This window comes from Sorex araneus, chromosome X (genome assembly GCF_027595985.1).
Source record: "Sorex araneus isolate mSorAra2 chromosome X, mSorAra2.pri, whole genome shotgun sequence".
NCBI classification, from domain to species: Eukaryota; Metazoa; Chordata; class Mammalia; order Eulipotyphla; family Soricidae; genus Sorex; species Sorex araneus.
The window spans coordinates 205743908-205756292 of record NC_073313.1 but is presented as its reverse complement, the minus strand read 5'-3'; the positions used below and the strand labels follow the sequence as shown (position 1 = coordinate 205756292).

The window sequence follows — 12385 nt, the reverse complement described above, 5'->3', positions numbered from 1 at the left end:
AGGCTAAAATACTATATGAACCTGTTATTTTATGATTTATTACATATGCTGACTTGACTACAGTCAAGCAATAAACAACAGATCAGCATTGTCCCAGAGAATTCCTCAAATATATAGGCTAATCCTAGACACCAAGTATAAGTGGGCGTGCACTCACACATAGTAATGAAAGTACAGGCCATAGTCAATTCTGTTTATATACAAGTTTATTTTTTACATTTTGTAGTATCTTCTCTATGCAAAGTCATTATGTCATAGTGAAGACCTCTTAAAACTTAACTTAATTCCTATATATATATTCATGTTTTTTTCTATTGTCATTACCTTAGATGGTATCCTTTTGTCAAGGCTACTGGATATTTAATATGTATGGTTCCATTTTTTACTTAGGTCTTTAGTTGTTCTTGGGCAACCTCCTTCTGTGCTCTTGATTTCCACCCTTTTTGGTTTAAGAATGCCATCAACAGAGCTAGAGAGTAGAAATGGATCAGAGGGAGAGGGACAGACATAGACAGATCACACTCATTTCTGGGATATAAAAAAAACACACAGTAGGAAAATAATGTTCAAAGACAAGAGAAATGAAGGGCAGGAGGAACGTCCTTAGTAGGAAGCTTGCTACAGTTGGAAGATGGTTAGTTAGGACAGGGAAGGAACCACCATGACAATGATAGGGAGAACTGGTCACTTTGTTTTTTTTTTTTTTCTCTTTTTGGGTCACACCCAGGATGCTCAGGGATTACTCCTGGCTCTGCACTGAGGAATTACTCCTGACGGTGCTTGGGGGACAATATGGGATGCTGGGGATTGAACTCGGGTTGGCCATGAGCAAGGCAAATGCCCCATCCATTGTACGATTGCTCCGGCTCCTGAATTGATCACTTTAGATGAGAACTGGGCACTGAAAGGAAATAAAATGATATGCATGATGCACTCTCAGTAACAGCATTGCAAACTTCAGTGCCTAATTGGAAAAAAAAAAAGTACCTGTCGTGAAGACAGATTGTGGGACAGGAGGGAAACTGGGGACATTGCTGGAGGGAAGAGGGCACTGTGAAGGGGCTGGTTCTGGGTCATTGTAACCATATGGTCCTCTGAACCTGCCAGGAGTGACCCCTGAGCGCAGAGCCAGTAGTAGCCCTGAGCATTGCTGGGTGTGGCCCCAAAACTAACAAAAGTAGCACTGTAGCACTGTCATCCGTTGTTCATTGATTTGCTTGAGCTGGCACCAGTAATGTCTCCATTGTGAGACTTGTTACTGTTTTTGGCATATCCAATATGCCACGGGTGCGGGCGGGATACTCTCCGTAGCTTGCTGGACTCTCAAGAGGGATGGAGGAATCGAACCTGGGTCAGCCGCGTGCAAGGCAAACGCCCTACCCACTGTGCTATTGCTCCAGTTCTCATTTCATTTAAATCTCCATTTGAGCATAAGTTTCCCACTAAAACCAGCTTGTTCATGACTAATAAGTGAGTGCTGGAGCACTTACAGTCTTAAATGTGTAAAGCAGCTAATTCCATGAACTTCTCACAGCTACACTGAAAAGAAAACTGACTATTACTGTCCCTATGAGGGAAGAGAGAAGACTGTGTTCCAGAAATAAGATCGCAGACATCCCTCTTGCATAATTTATGAGACTTAAGAGTCAGACTGTGAGAAACAGCAGGATAGGAAGACTTTATTGCAGGAATGCTACTATTTCCCCTGAATTATCATGCCCAACTTTTTTCCTCCACCAAGATGGGAATTTATTTTGGTTAAAGCAAATGTTCATATAGGAATCATTGAACATATTTTAAAGAACAGCTCCCTGCCTTCCCCCCACTGTGTGTTGTTTCCTGTTTAAGAGTAGATTTGGTTGAAATGGTTTTTAATTTGTTTTTCAGCCACATCTGGTATGGGCTATAGAATCCAGGGCATTCCTTGTCATAGTGATGGCCTGTGTCCTGTAGCTGAACAAAAGCTTATCTTCTGTAGTACTTCAATTTGTTGGCCCTCCCATATACTGCAATTTGCTTCCTGTCCCATTTTTGTATTTTTATTTTTTTATTATTTATTTATTTTGGTCTTTGTTTCCCCTGCTCTTTGTCCTCCCCCCCCCTCTTTTATAAATGAAGGTTTGTGGCAATTTGCATCCAGTACATCTATCAGCACCAGTTATTCAACAGAAAGTTCTGACTTTGTCAGAAAGAGAGAGACAGACATAGAAAGATTGCACTCATCTGTGGAATATAGAATAATAGACTATAAGACTAACGCCCAAGAATAGTAGAAATAAGTACCAGGAGGTTGTCTCCATGGCTTGGAGGCTGGTCTCTCATTCTGGGTAACTCAGGGAAGGGACCACCAAGTAAAGTGTGGTTGGAGGTCATGTGGGGGAAGGGTGATGCGGGCCGAATACAGACTAGAGACTGAACACAATGGCCACTCAACACCTTTATTGCAAACCACAACACCTAATCAGAGAGAGAGAACAAAAGGGAATACCCTGCCATAGTGGCAGGGTGGGGTGCGGGGAGACGGGACTGGAGAGGTGGGGAGGGATGTTGGGTTTACTGGTGGTGGAGAATGGGCACTGGTGAAGGGATGGGTTATTGAACTTTGTATGGGGGAAACATGAGCACAAAGATGTATGGATCTGTAACTGTACCTTTTATTTAAAAAAAAATAAAATAAAAAAAAAGAAAGTTCTGACTTTGTATCTCTGTCAAGTTTTGGTAATGTTCACAATATTTCAGATTTTAAAAATTATTATTATGTGTATTATAGCAATCTGTGATCAGTGGTCTTTGATGTGATTATTGTAATTGTTTTGGGATAGCATGAACACTGCTTATGGTTTTTTTTCTTTGTGTGTGTGTGTGTGTGTGTGTGTGTGTGTGTGTGTGTGTGTGTGTGGTCCTCCCCCACTGATGCTCAGGGGTTACTCCTGGTTCTGGACTCAGGAATTTACTCCTGGCAGTGCTTGGGGGACCATATGGGCTTCAGGGGACAAACCCAGGGTCAACCGCATGCAAGACTAGTGCATTAACCACTATACTATTGCTCCCACTCCATATACTACCCGTGTAAGATGGCACATTGTTTGTCTGTATTCTTACTACTCTTAGACTAGGGGGTCCCTTGTTTCTGTCCTTCTCTTCTGGTTTCCTTATTCCCTGAGAATGCAAGAATATTGAAATTAAGTCAATAAATAACCTTACAAGGACTACTGAGTCTTCCAATGGAGGGAAAAGTTGCACATAAATATTGAAAGAAATAATACTAAAAATAATTAGTCACAGTGAGGAACACAGGTCAAAAGCTAAAATAGCCTGAAAACTAGACCTCTTGTGCCAAATAATTTTCCAAGTTCTGAATGCAAAGGGAACATTTTTAAAGGAAGATAAAAGTGCTGTCTGGAGAACACATGAATGATAAGGAAGCAGAATAGCATAATTGCTGATATGGAGAAAGTTTTAGTGCTCTGGATAGGATAGCAGAACAGTCATAAGAGTCTCTCCTTATGGGGGCTGGAGTGATAGTACAGCGGGTAGGGCGTTTGCTTTGCAAGCGGCCGATCTGGGTTCAATTCCCAGCGTCCCATATAAGCACCGCCAGGAGTAATTCCTCAGTGCATAAGCCAGGTGTAACCCCGGTGCAACGCCGGGTGTGACCCAAAAAATAAAAAAAAAGAGTCTCTCCTTATTCTAAAGCCTAATCCTAGTACATGGTCTTAACTCTCTTCGGCCTTTTACCTCCAATTGTCTCCTTTGGTATGTAATTCTTTATAGGTGATGTCCTAATGATCAAGTTTTCAACTTTCTTTCATTTCATGTTTTAGAAATGTTTTTATTTATAAATGTATAGTAAGTCACTTACAAATTGCTGTCTTGGTAAGTAATGGCCCAAACGCTGTCATATGTTTTATTTCTACCACATTTCCTCAATCACATTATGCATCTTATTTGATAGTTTTGACTTCTCCTATAACACTAATACATTTTTTTAAACTCTGATCAGATAACTCTAGATACAATCAAGGCAGAAGTAAGTTCTACTTTAACTTCTGATAATACCACCAGATAATAATTGTAACAGTATGACTAGTTATAGGATTTTCAGGGTGAGAAAGCTTAATATGCTTTCAATTTACATGCTTTTGTAGCCCTTTTGATTACTTAGCTTATTTTCTATAGCACATACTTCTAACATTTTTGTTCACCAAAAATAAAATAAAATGAAAAAACTGAAGGGACATATAGTGGTGCTTGGGGGTCTGTTCACAGCTCTGTGCTTTGAGCTCATTACCATGTTCAATCCTGGGATTGAACCTAGGCCTTCTGCATGCAAAGCATGCTTTCAGCCCATTAAACTATCACTGACCCTTTTGTCTATCTTATTGCTTATTATATTTTCCAGATTATAATTAGCTAAATCTCCTTTCTTTAGGTTAGCTGTACTCTACTATCCCCTCCAAACTGCATCTTTATTTGGTTTAAAATTATTATATAATTTTAATTGCCAACTATTTGATACCAGTGAATATGTTTTGAACTTACTCAAAGATCACCTATTGTTAGTGTATGTGATGTGTGTGTGTGTTGTCAAAAACTGAACATTATGAGGCATGCACTTTGTTTCTGAATTGTGTCCCTGAGCAAATTTCACTGTGTCCTGATATCCAGATTTGCAAGTTATTATAATGAGTTCTATTTTGGGGGGGATGGCACAACTACTGGGCCACTTAAAAGGCACCTTCCCTTCTGTACTAGCTCTCTGACCCTGTTGTGATGAATTCTAGTTAAATGTATTGTCTTCATATCTGGAAGTAAGAGAGAGAGAGAGAGAGAGTGAAAGAGAGAGAGAGAGGGAGGGAGAGAGAGGAAGAGAGAATGAGAGAAGAGGATAACAGGGACATAAAGTTTAGAAGATCAAAATATTTCTAAATTCTTGTGTATGATAATATTGTTAAAATAATTGAACAGAATGAAGAAAGATGTTATGATAGCAGAGAATTAAATTATCTATAGCAGGAAAGCTCATTGTAAGAGTACTAGTATTCCTTCTCAACATTTTCTATTTACCACTTCTCTTTCCTCATTTCTATTAATTTAGGTTACAAAAGGAATCTATGAGATTCAATTTTTGGAAAAATAAAATTCAGAAGAAATTACACAGTGAAATGAAATGAAGGTAAACCTGAGAGTTGTTAGGCATTTAAATAAAAAAAAAAATAGGCACCATGCTTGGTTTAAAGGCAAAATATAGTTAGGATTGTGGAAGCATTATCTTTGAACTTCAAGAGTTGGTGCTACATGCTTTCTTTGTATTCTTTACACGCAGAATTATGTCTGAGATATATATATATAATATTATATGTACTGTTTATTGAGTGAATCTATATGCAGTGCAATGTAGTGATAAAGGCAAGACTCAGTTTTAAGGACCTTATTTTGGTTCCGCTAGAACAACTGGTTCTTAGGGATGGCTGGCAATTTTTCCTAGGAGCAAGCTGGTCCAGGATTCAGTGCCAGTCTACCCAAGACAAACGCATGCATTTGTGATTTCATTGCGCAAAGGCATTGGGGGATTTGGATCACAGAGCGAGCCTTCTAATAAAGCTTTATCAAAGTGCAGGAAGCAAAAACATGGTAAGCATACTCAACCCTGCCAATTTTGAGAGAGGTGTTATTTCTCAACTTTTGTTTACTTAGGTATTTCTCCAGAGCGAGCAGGTTCCCAGTCTCTTTCTAGGACCACTATTTGCCATTCGCTGTCTGTAAGTCGTTTGTTATTCTTACGAATGCTAACTGCGCTTTGATCCCTTCAAAATCTTGCTCCAGCTAGGCCCCCAGGGTTCCTTTAAGTCTCCGGGGAAAATGACTTTGGCCGGGGTCGGTGCCCAAAGCCACACCCACAAAGAGGCCTTGGGAAATCCGGCTCTCCTGGCGGCAACCGAGCTGATGGCAACCTGGCAGCGCGACGGGAACCACGGCTGGCACTGCCCGCCTGCCCCGGGGGGAAGCACGGCCAGCTCCTGGGCGTCGGAGGGACGGCGGGGGCCGGGGCCCGGTCGCGGGGAGCCCGGGGCGCCGAGCCCGGTCCCCGCGCGGCCCGCCCCTCGCTCATTTGCATAGGGACGCGCGCGGCGCCGGCGAGCGGGAGGGCGGGCGCGGCCGGGGAGCGGCGCGCGCGCGCCCTGACAGCTCGGCCCCGCTCGCTCACTTGCTCGTCCCCGGCTTCCGAGCACAGCATGGCGGTCAAGGTGACTCCAACTCTCTGCTGCTGCCTTTATTGCATAGGAGACATTCCGGGCGCCCTGCCCGCAGCCCTATCACCTCTTCCCGTTTTCCTCCTTTGCCTTGTTCTTTAGATAACGCGTCCTGGGGCTCCAGCTCGCGGGGGTGGGGCGGGGGGGGAAGAGCTGTGCGGGGGTTTGGAATGGAGGAAGAGGATGCCGTGCTGGGGGAGGGGAAGGAGGAAGGATTGTGAGTTTGAGGGGTTCCCGAGGATCGTGGGGTCAGTGATGAAAGAGTTGTGCCCTGGCCTGGGTGCATAGGATCGCGAGGCTGGAGTTGGAGGGCATCTGAAAGCCAGTGGGGGCAGGAGCATGAAAAGCCGGGGTACCTAAGACATCTGTGTGTTGCGGTGGGGGAGGGGATGAGTAGCTGGCAATTTGGGGCCACAGTAAGGATGGGGGGCAATGGTTGGTATTTGCGCTGCAGGTGGCAGGCTGTCGGAAGTATTTGGAAACGTTGTAGCTGCTTTTATATTTTAGGCTGGGTGGAGAAAGAGAAGGGCGCGGAGATAATTAGATTCAGGATTGCATTGCATCGGGAAGAAAGACTGCTAGGCCATGCGATTAATTTGGGTGTTTCAGTTTTCCTGTTGCTCTACTCTTGTGGGCCTCTGGAATTGGATGATTGCTACCGTGTCTAGCAGAGGTGGAGAAACTAGATTGATCTCCACTGCCTCCCTTTCCAGAGAAAATCTACCTGGTAGATTTGCTATATCTGACTATTCACACCTATCTTTCCACCCTGTAAGGTAGAGCTATTCAATTTGACAGTTATCATGTATTATTGCTTTTGCTTTGCTTTAAACTAAATGCCCTTATAAATGATAAGAGAATTGATTGTTAGTGTCTGAGTGCTAATCTGAAAAGATTATGTGATCTCTGGTGAAGTATTAACTGACTTTATTTTCCCCCTTACAGGTGCAGACAACCAAGCGAGGTGATCCCCATGAGTTAAGAAATATATTTCTACAGGTAAATTGTTTTATGATTTGTGCTATTTTTCATAGAAAAAAACACAATCGAAAGTCTAGTACTTTTCAGAATATAACTTTGAGGGATGTTTTATTTTTCTATATTCATAGACTTGTGGATAGACAATATAGCCCATAATTTTCTTACTAGTGTTTGAGTAAAGTTTTCTCTTTTATTAGGTTTGCTAAAAAATTTCCCTCAAATCTTTGCCTTTTAAATAATTTTAAAGCATATTTTAAAAACATGTGAACTAGCGTTAGAAAAAATTTCTAGCTTCCCTTAAGTAGTTGTAATCAAAATAAAATTTCAAAATATATTGTCATTTTGTGATTGAGGTATGTTGTTGAAATTCATCCTTGGAAGTTGCATATTTGTAATTTTTTTTCTACTTATACATAATTCTCTAATGTGTTATATATATAATAATATTATAATTATTCTTAATTTTTGGGTATCTTTTCTCCCTCTACCTATTTGTGGAATTCTGTTACAAAATATTACTGTCTGTGTTTTTTGCAAGGATCTGCTTTAATATTTGCTACATTTTTAAGATCAGTGACTTGGTGGTAGACTTTTAAAAAATTGGCTTAGTTTTTGCTTTATTTTCTTTTCCTAAGTTTCAGAAGTTCTTCATGTAGAGAGTTGTACTTAAGAAGTAGAAGAGAGAAGCTTAAGTGTTTCATTAAATGCTGTGGTTTTAAAAAGTATATATCTTTTGAAAACTTGACATTCTGAACCTAGGTTCTTTTGTAGAGCTATGACCTTGGGCAGGCCCTAATGGGGATTAGTTTTCTCTGTAAAATGAGAGGTGATCTCCAAGGTTCCTTCCAACTCTGAAAGTCTGATTCTATATTAGGAACAGATTCTAACATATGCTGATGAGCCTGGAATAGATGACATTTTTATCTGAGATGTGAGTTACTTAAGCTATTGTTGGGGATGAAGCTGCATGGATAACCATATGTATATATGTGTAGTTCATGGAACAAATCAGTGAAAAGGTGAATCTGAAAATTTATTTTAAAAAAAGCAAAGGAAGTCTTATTTCCAGAACAAAAGTAATTGTGTTAGAAATGCTCTGTTAGAAAGGTATGAAACCTTTTTTCCTCACAAATGTTCTTGAAAACAGCCAAAAATATGTCAGTGTTAAAGCCATACCATGTGATTATACTCAGTTGTTTTGTGAGGCATTCATGTGATACTGTTGATTTTATTTTCTTTGGTAAGTAAGTGTACAAGAAGTCAGTTGAGATGATGCATGATATAGTGAAAAGAGCTTTGACCTGGGTGTCAAGTATGATGGAGGGGAAAAAAAAATGAATCTACTTGAGTTTGTTATTTTAGGAGCAAGTATGAGAAGGGAGCTGGGATTCTGGTCTAATTTTCAACGACTTTCATTTATTTATTTCTGGGTTTGCGGGTCAGACCCAACTTTGCTGAAGGCTTCCTCTTGGCTCTGTGCTCAGGGATCACTCCTGGCGGGGCTCCGAGGACCATATGTACCAGAGATTGAACAGGCGTCAGTTGCATGCAAGGCAGGCACCTTAACCCCCGTAATATTTCTCTGGTCTTTTTAATTTAATTTGTGATTATTATTTTATTTCTTCCTTTTTCTCCTTTGGTGATAGCCAGAGGTGACACAGAAGCCTGGCTGTGGTGTTTAGTGAGGAGGGTCTAGCATTTTAGTTTTTTTTTTTTTTTTTTTGCTTTTTGGGTCACACCTGGCGATGCACAGGGGTTACTCCTGGCTTTGCACTCAGGAATTACCCCTGGCCGTGCTCAAGGGACCATATGGGATGCTGGGATTTGAACCCGGGTTGGCCGCGTGCAAGGCAAACGCCCTACCCGCTGTGCTATCGCTCCAGCCCCGGGGTCTAGCATTTTAGACTGTGGTTCTTGCACACTCTCGTGGTGCACCCTGAGGGTTGCACTCTTAGGCTACAGTGCTTGCACACATGCTTGCCAGTGAGCACCATCAGCTGAGGCACACAGTATGGTTGCAGTGCTCCAGAGGAGTTGCTGGGTTGCTCATATACATGCTTGTCAGAGGTCACCCTAACTGGTCTTACACCTCATTTTAGTTGCATTGCTCATTGGGGATTGCAGTGCTTATTGGGGGTTGTGCCCACATACCTAGCTATAGAGGGTGAGATCAGAAATTACTTGCAGTTCCAGGGATCACAGTCTGCAAGGTTGCCAGACTAGCTCCTGCCAATGAGACCCAGGAGGTTTGAACTCAGGGCTGGACACTGGCAAGGCAGGTGCAGTGAGCCCCTCTTTCCTTCTGTCCCTCTTGACAACTTTTAAGTCTTGTTCTTTATTTTATACTATTTCAATGTTGGAAATCTCTGTAATTCATAACTGTGTTTAACACTAACCCCATGTAAAGTTATCACATGTTAGGATTACATAGATGTTAGAGAGCTAGAATGTAAATACCTTCAGAAAGGTTTAAGCAGTTAGAATGATACAAAATGTCCAGCTGAGTTTGAGCACAGTTGCAATTTGAGGACAGTTACCAAGTTACATATTAGGTTTTTAATTTCTGTCTGAAGTACTTGAAACTATAGTTACTTGAAATTATGGAGCATCATTTAGAGACAGCCTAATTATATGTAGTTTATTGATATCTCGAAATAGGCAAGAATACATGCTGATAGCATATTTTATTATTTAGCATGCTTTCCCAACAAACTCCATTAAGGACTTGTTACTATGTGTCATATGTATACTTGTATTTAATGTAGAAGTAGATAGCAATTGAGTATTCACGAGGTGGGGGTAGGAGGTGGGGAGCAAAATTTGAAAGATAATGATGTCTGCAGCCCCTTTCTGAGACCCATTTCATCTGTAAGTTTATGGTTTGTGGGGTCAAGAATAGTGGAAGTAAAGGCAGTGCCTCTGGTACGACATTCAGATTAACTTGTCTAGATCAGAGTGACGTTGCTATAATATTGACGTGGTTAAAATTTATGGATCATGCTATAGTGTGCTGGACATTAGCCTAGTGATTTAAATATATTACATTAATTTTCATAAAATCCTTAGGAGGTATGGTTAGGATCTATGTTAAACAGATGGTTGAAAGACTTGGTTAATAGACTTTAGTTCCTAAGTGGTAGAGACTGGTTTCAAATCAAACTCTTTACATCTAAATTCAAATATCCTCAACCCATACTGAGGCCTGAGTTATAGATAGTGCAGCGAGTTAAGCTCTTGCCTTGCATGCGGCTGATCCTGGTTCAACCCTGGCACCTCAAGATCACGCCCTCTAGGAGTGATCCCTGAGCACTGCTGGTGTGCTGCCCTTCTTCCCCCACCAAAAAATACCCTCAACCCTTACTATCTATCATTTGAAGGGTCTTGAAACCGGGAGTGAAATATGTAAATTTCGAGGAGCTAATGGCCACTGTGTCAAAGTAAAAAAATTCCCCAGTTAGTTTTTTAAAAAGTGCCATCACATTGTAACTAACTAGAACCTTTGGCCAAGGAATTTGGATTTGGAGCAGTGGGGAGGCACTGTGGGTTTCTGAGTGGACAAATTGAAGTGATTTCAATTTCAATTCTGGCAGCTCTTTATGTATGTTGGGTAAAGTGTGAAGAGGTTGGAAGTAGGTAAGGCGATCAGCTAAGAGGCTATTGAAATAATACATGTGGGAGATAATGACCTGGAGTGGCTGATCGTGGGGGAAATAGGAAGGACAGTACTTGTGACTTTGTAAGGGATGAATCTATTGCATTGGGTAATAAATATGGAAGTAAAGGAAGGGAGCTGTGAATCTGGAAGTTTTAAAATAGAAGTTAAGTGAAAGGCATTTATTTGGGGTAATTTTGACATGGGGTCTTGTTTGTTTGCTGAATTAATGTGTTCCATTAAATAAAGTCAGATTTTTATTTTTATTTTTTTTTTGCTTTTTCGGTCACACCTGGCGATGCACAGGGGTTACTCCTGGATCTGCACTCAGGAATCACCCCTGGCGGTGCTCAGGGGACCATATGGATGCTTGGAATCGAACCTGGATCGGCCGTGTGCAAAGCAAATGCCCTACCCGCTTTGCTATTGCTCCAGCCCAAGTAGATTTAATTTTTAATTTTAGAATGCAACTTTCTTTGTCTTGGTATAACTTAAATCTGTGGCATTTTTTACTATCTAAATTCACAAATAGTATGGCTCAAAAATCTTTTGTTGGAGTTGGAGAGAGAACTCAAGTAGTAGAGCACATGCCTCACTTGTGTGGAGCCCTAAGTATCATCCCTAGTACCGCATGGCCCTTGAGCACCTTTAGATGTGGCTCTACTTTTAAAAGATTTTAAAAAGGGGCCAGAGAGATAGTACAGTGGGTAGGGTGCTTGCCATGCAGATGGCTGACCTGGTTCAATCACTCGCATCCTATATGGTCACCCAAATCTGCCAGAAGTGATTCCCCAGAGCCAGGGGTAATCCCTGAGCACCACGGATGTGGTACAAAACCAAAAGCAACAACAAGAAAATAGACTTAAAAAAACCTTGTATGTTGGAGTTGGGAGCTTACTGTAGGGCAAAAGGTGCATGCCTTGCATGTAGCTGATTCTGGTTGAGTCCCAGCACCATATGGGTCCCTGAGTCACTGACTGTAACCCTGGATACTCCTGAGCACTGCCAGGGTTGCCCAAGTCAGCTCAAACACTGTAGTGTCCTGGCAGTATATTTTTGGACCCTTGTGTTGACCCCTTGACCCAATTGACCAAGAATCTCTGGGAGGGGCCCCTGGGCCTCCTGAGCACTGGTTGGGAGAACCCTTGGGGAAAAAAAAGGTATTTGTAAAAGTATTTGTGATTTATCTGTGCTTGTTAGTATTGTGTCTGCAAATTCACAAGATCTTAATAAAAATAAAACATTATTTAGGGTATAGGGAAGTATGTTTTTCCCCCTGTGTTCCTTTTCACATTTTGGTGAGTTCTATTTTCTTTCAGTTTTAAAAAAGAAGAGTAAACATTCCCTGTGCTTCTGCTTTTTCAGCTCCTCACCCCCCCATCATAACACTGGAACACACCAATAGTTTTACAACCAGTTGTGTAACTAAAACTTGACTATGAGTACCTTTAGAACTGTCATTTCTTGGGTTTATCTTTTTTCTCTTCCCTCCCACACA

At 41.4% G+C, this 12385-nt stretch overlaps 1 protein-coding gene across 3 annotated transcripts in view; it reads left to right on the top strand.

Moving 5' to 3' along the window:
• The window catches only part of SLC25A12 (solute carrier family 25 member 12), a 201645-nt gene that overhangs the window by 91215 nt on the left and 98045 nt on the right, over window positions 1–12385 (top strand). Inside the window, exons 1-2 of one of the 3 annotated variants that reach the window (XM_004601148.2) lie at window positions 5939–6248; window positions 7200–7253. In XM_004601148.2, the coding sequence (XP_004601205.1) occupies window positions 6237–6248; window positions 7200–7253 (66 nt within the window). In that variant the 5' untranslated portion in view covers window positions 5939–6236. Of the gene's footprint in view, window positions 1–5938; window positions 6249–6585; window positions 6607–7199; window positions 7254–12385 lie in introns of those variants that run through there. The other 2 variants (XM_055120202.1, XM_055120201.1) reach the window with 2 other exon arrangements.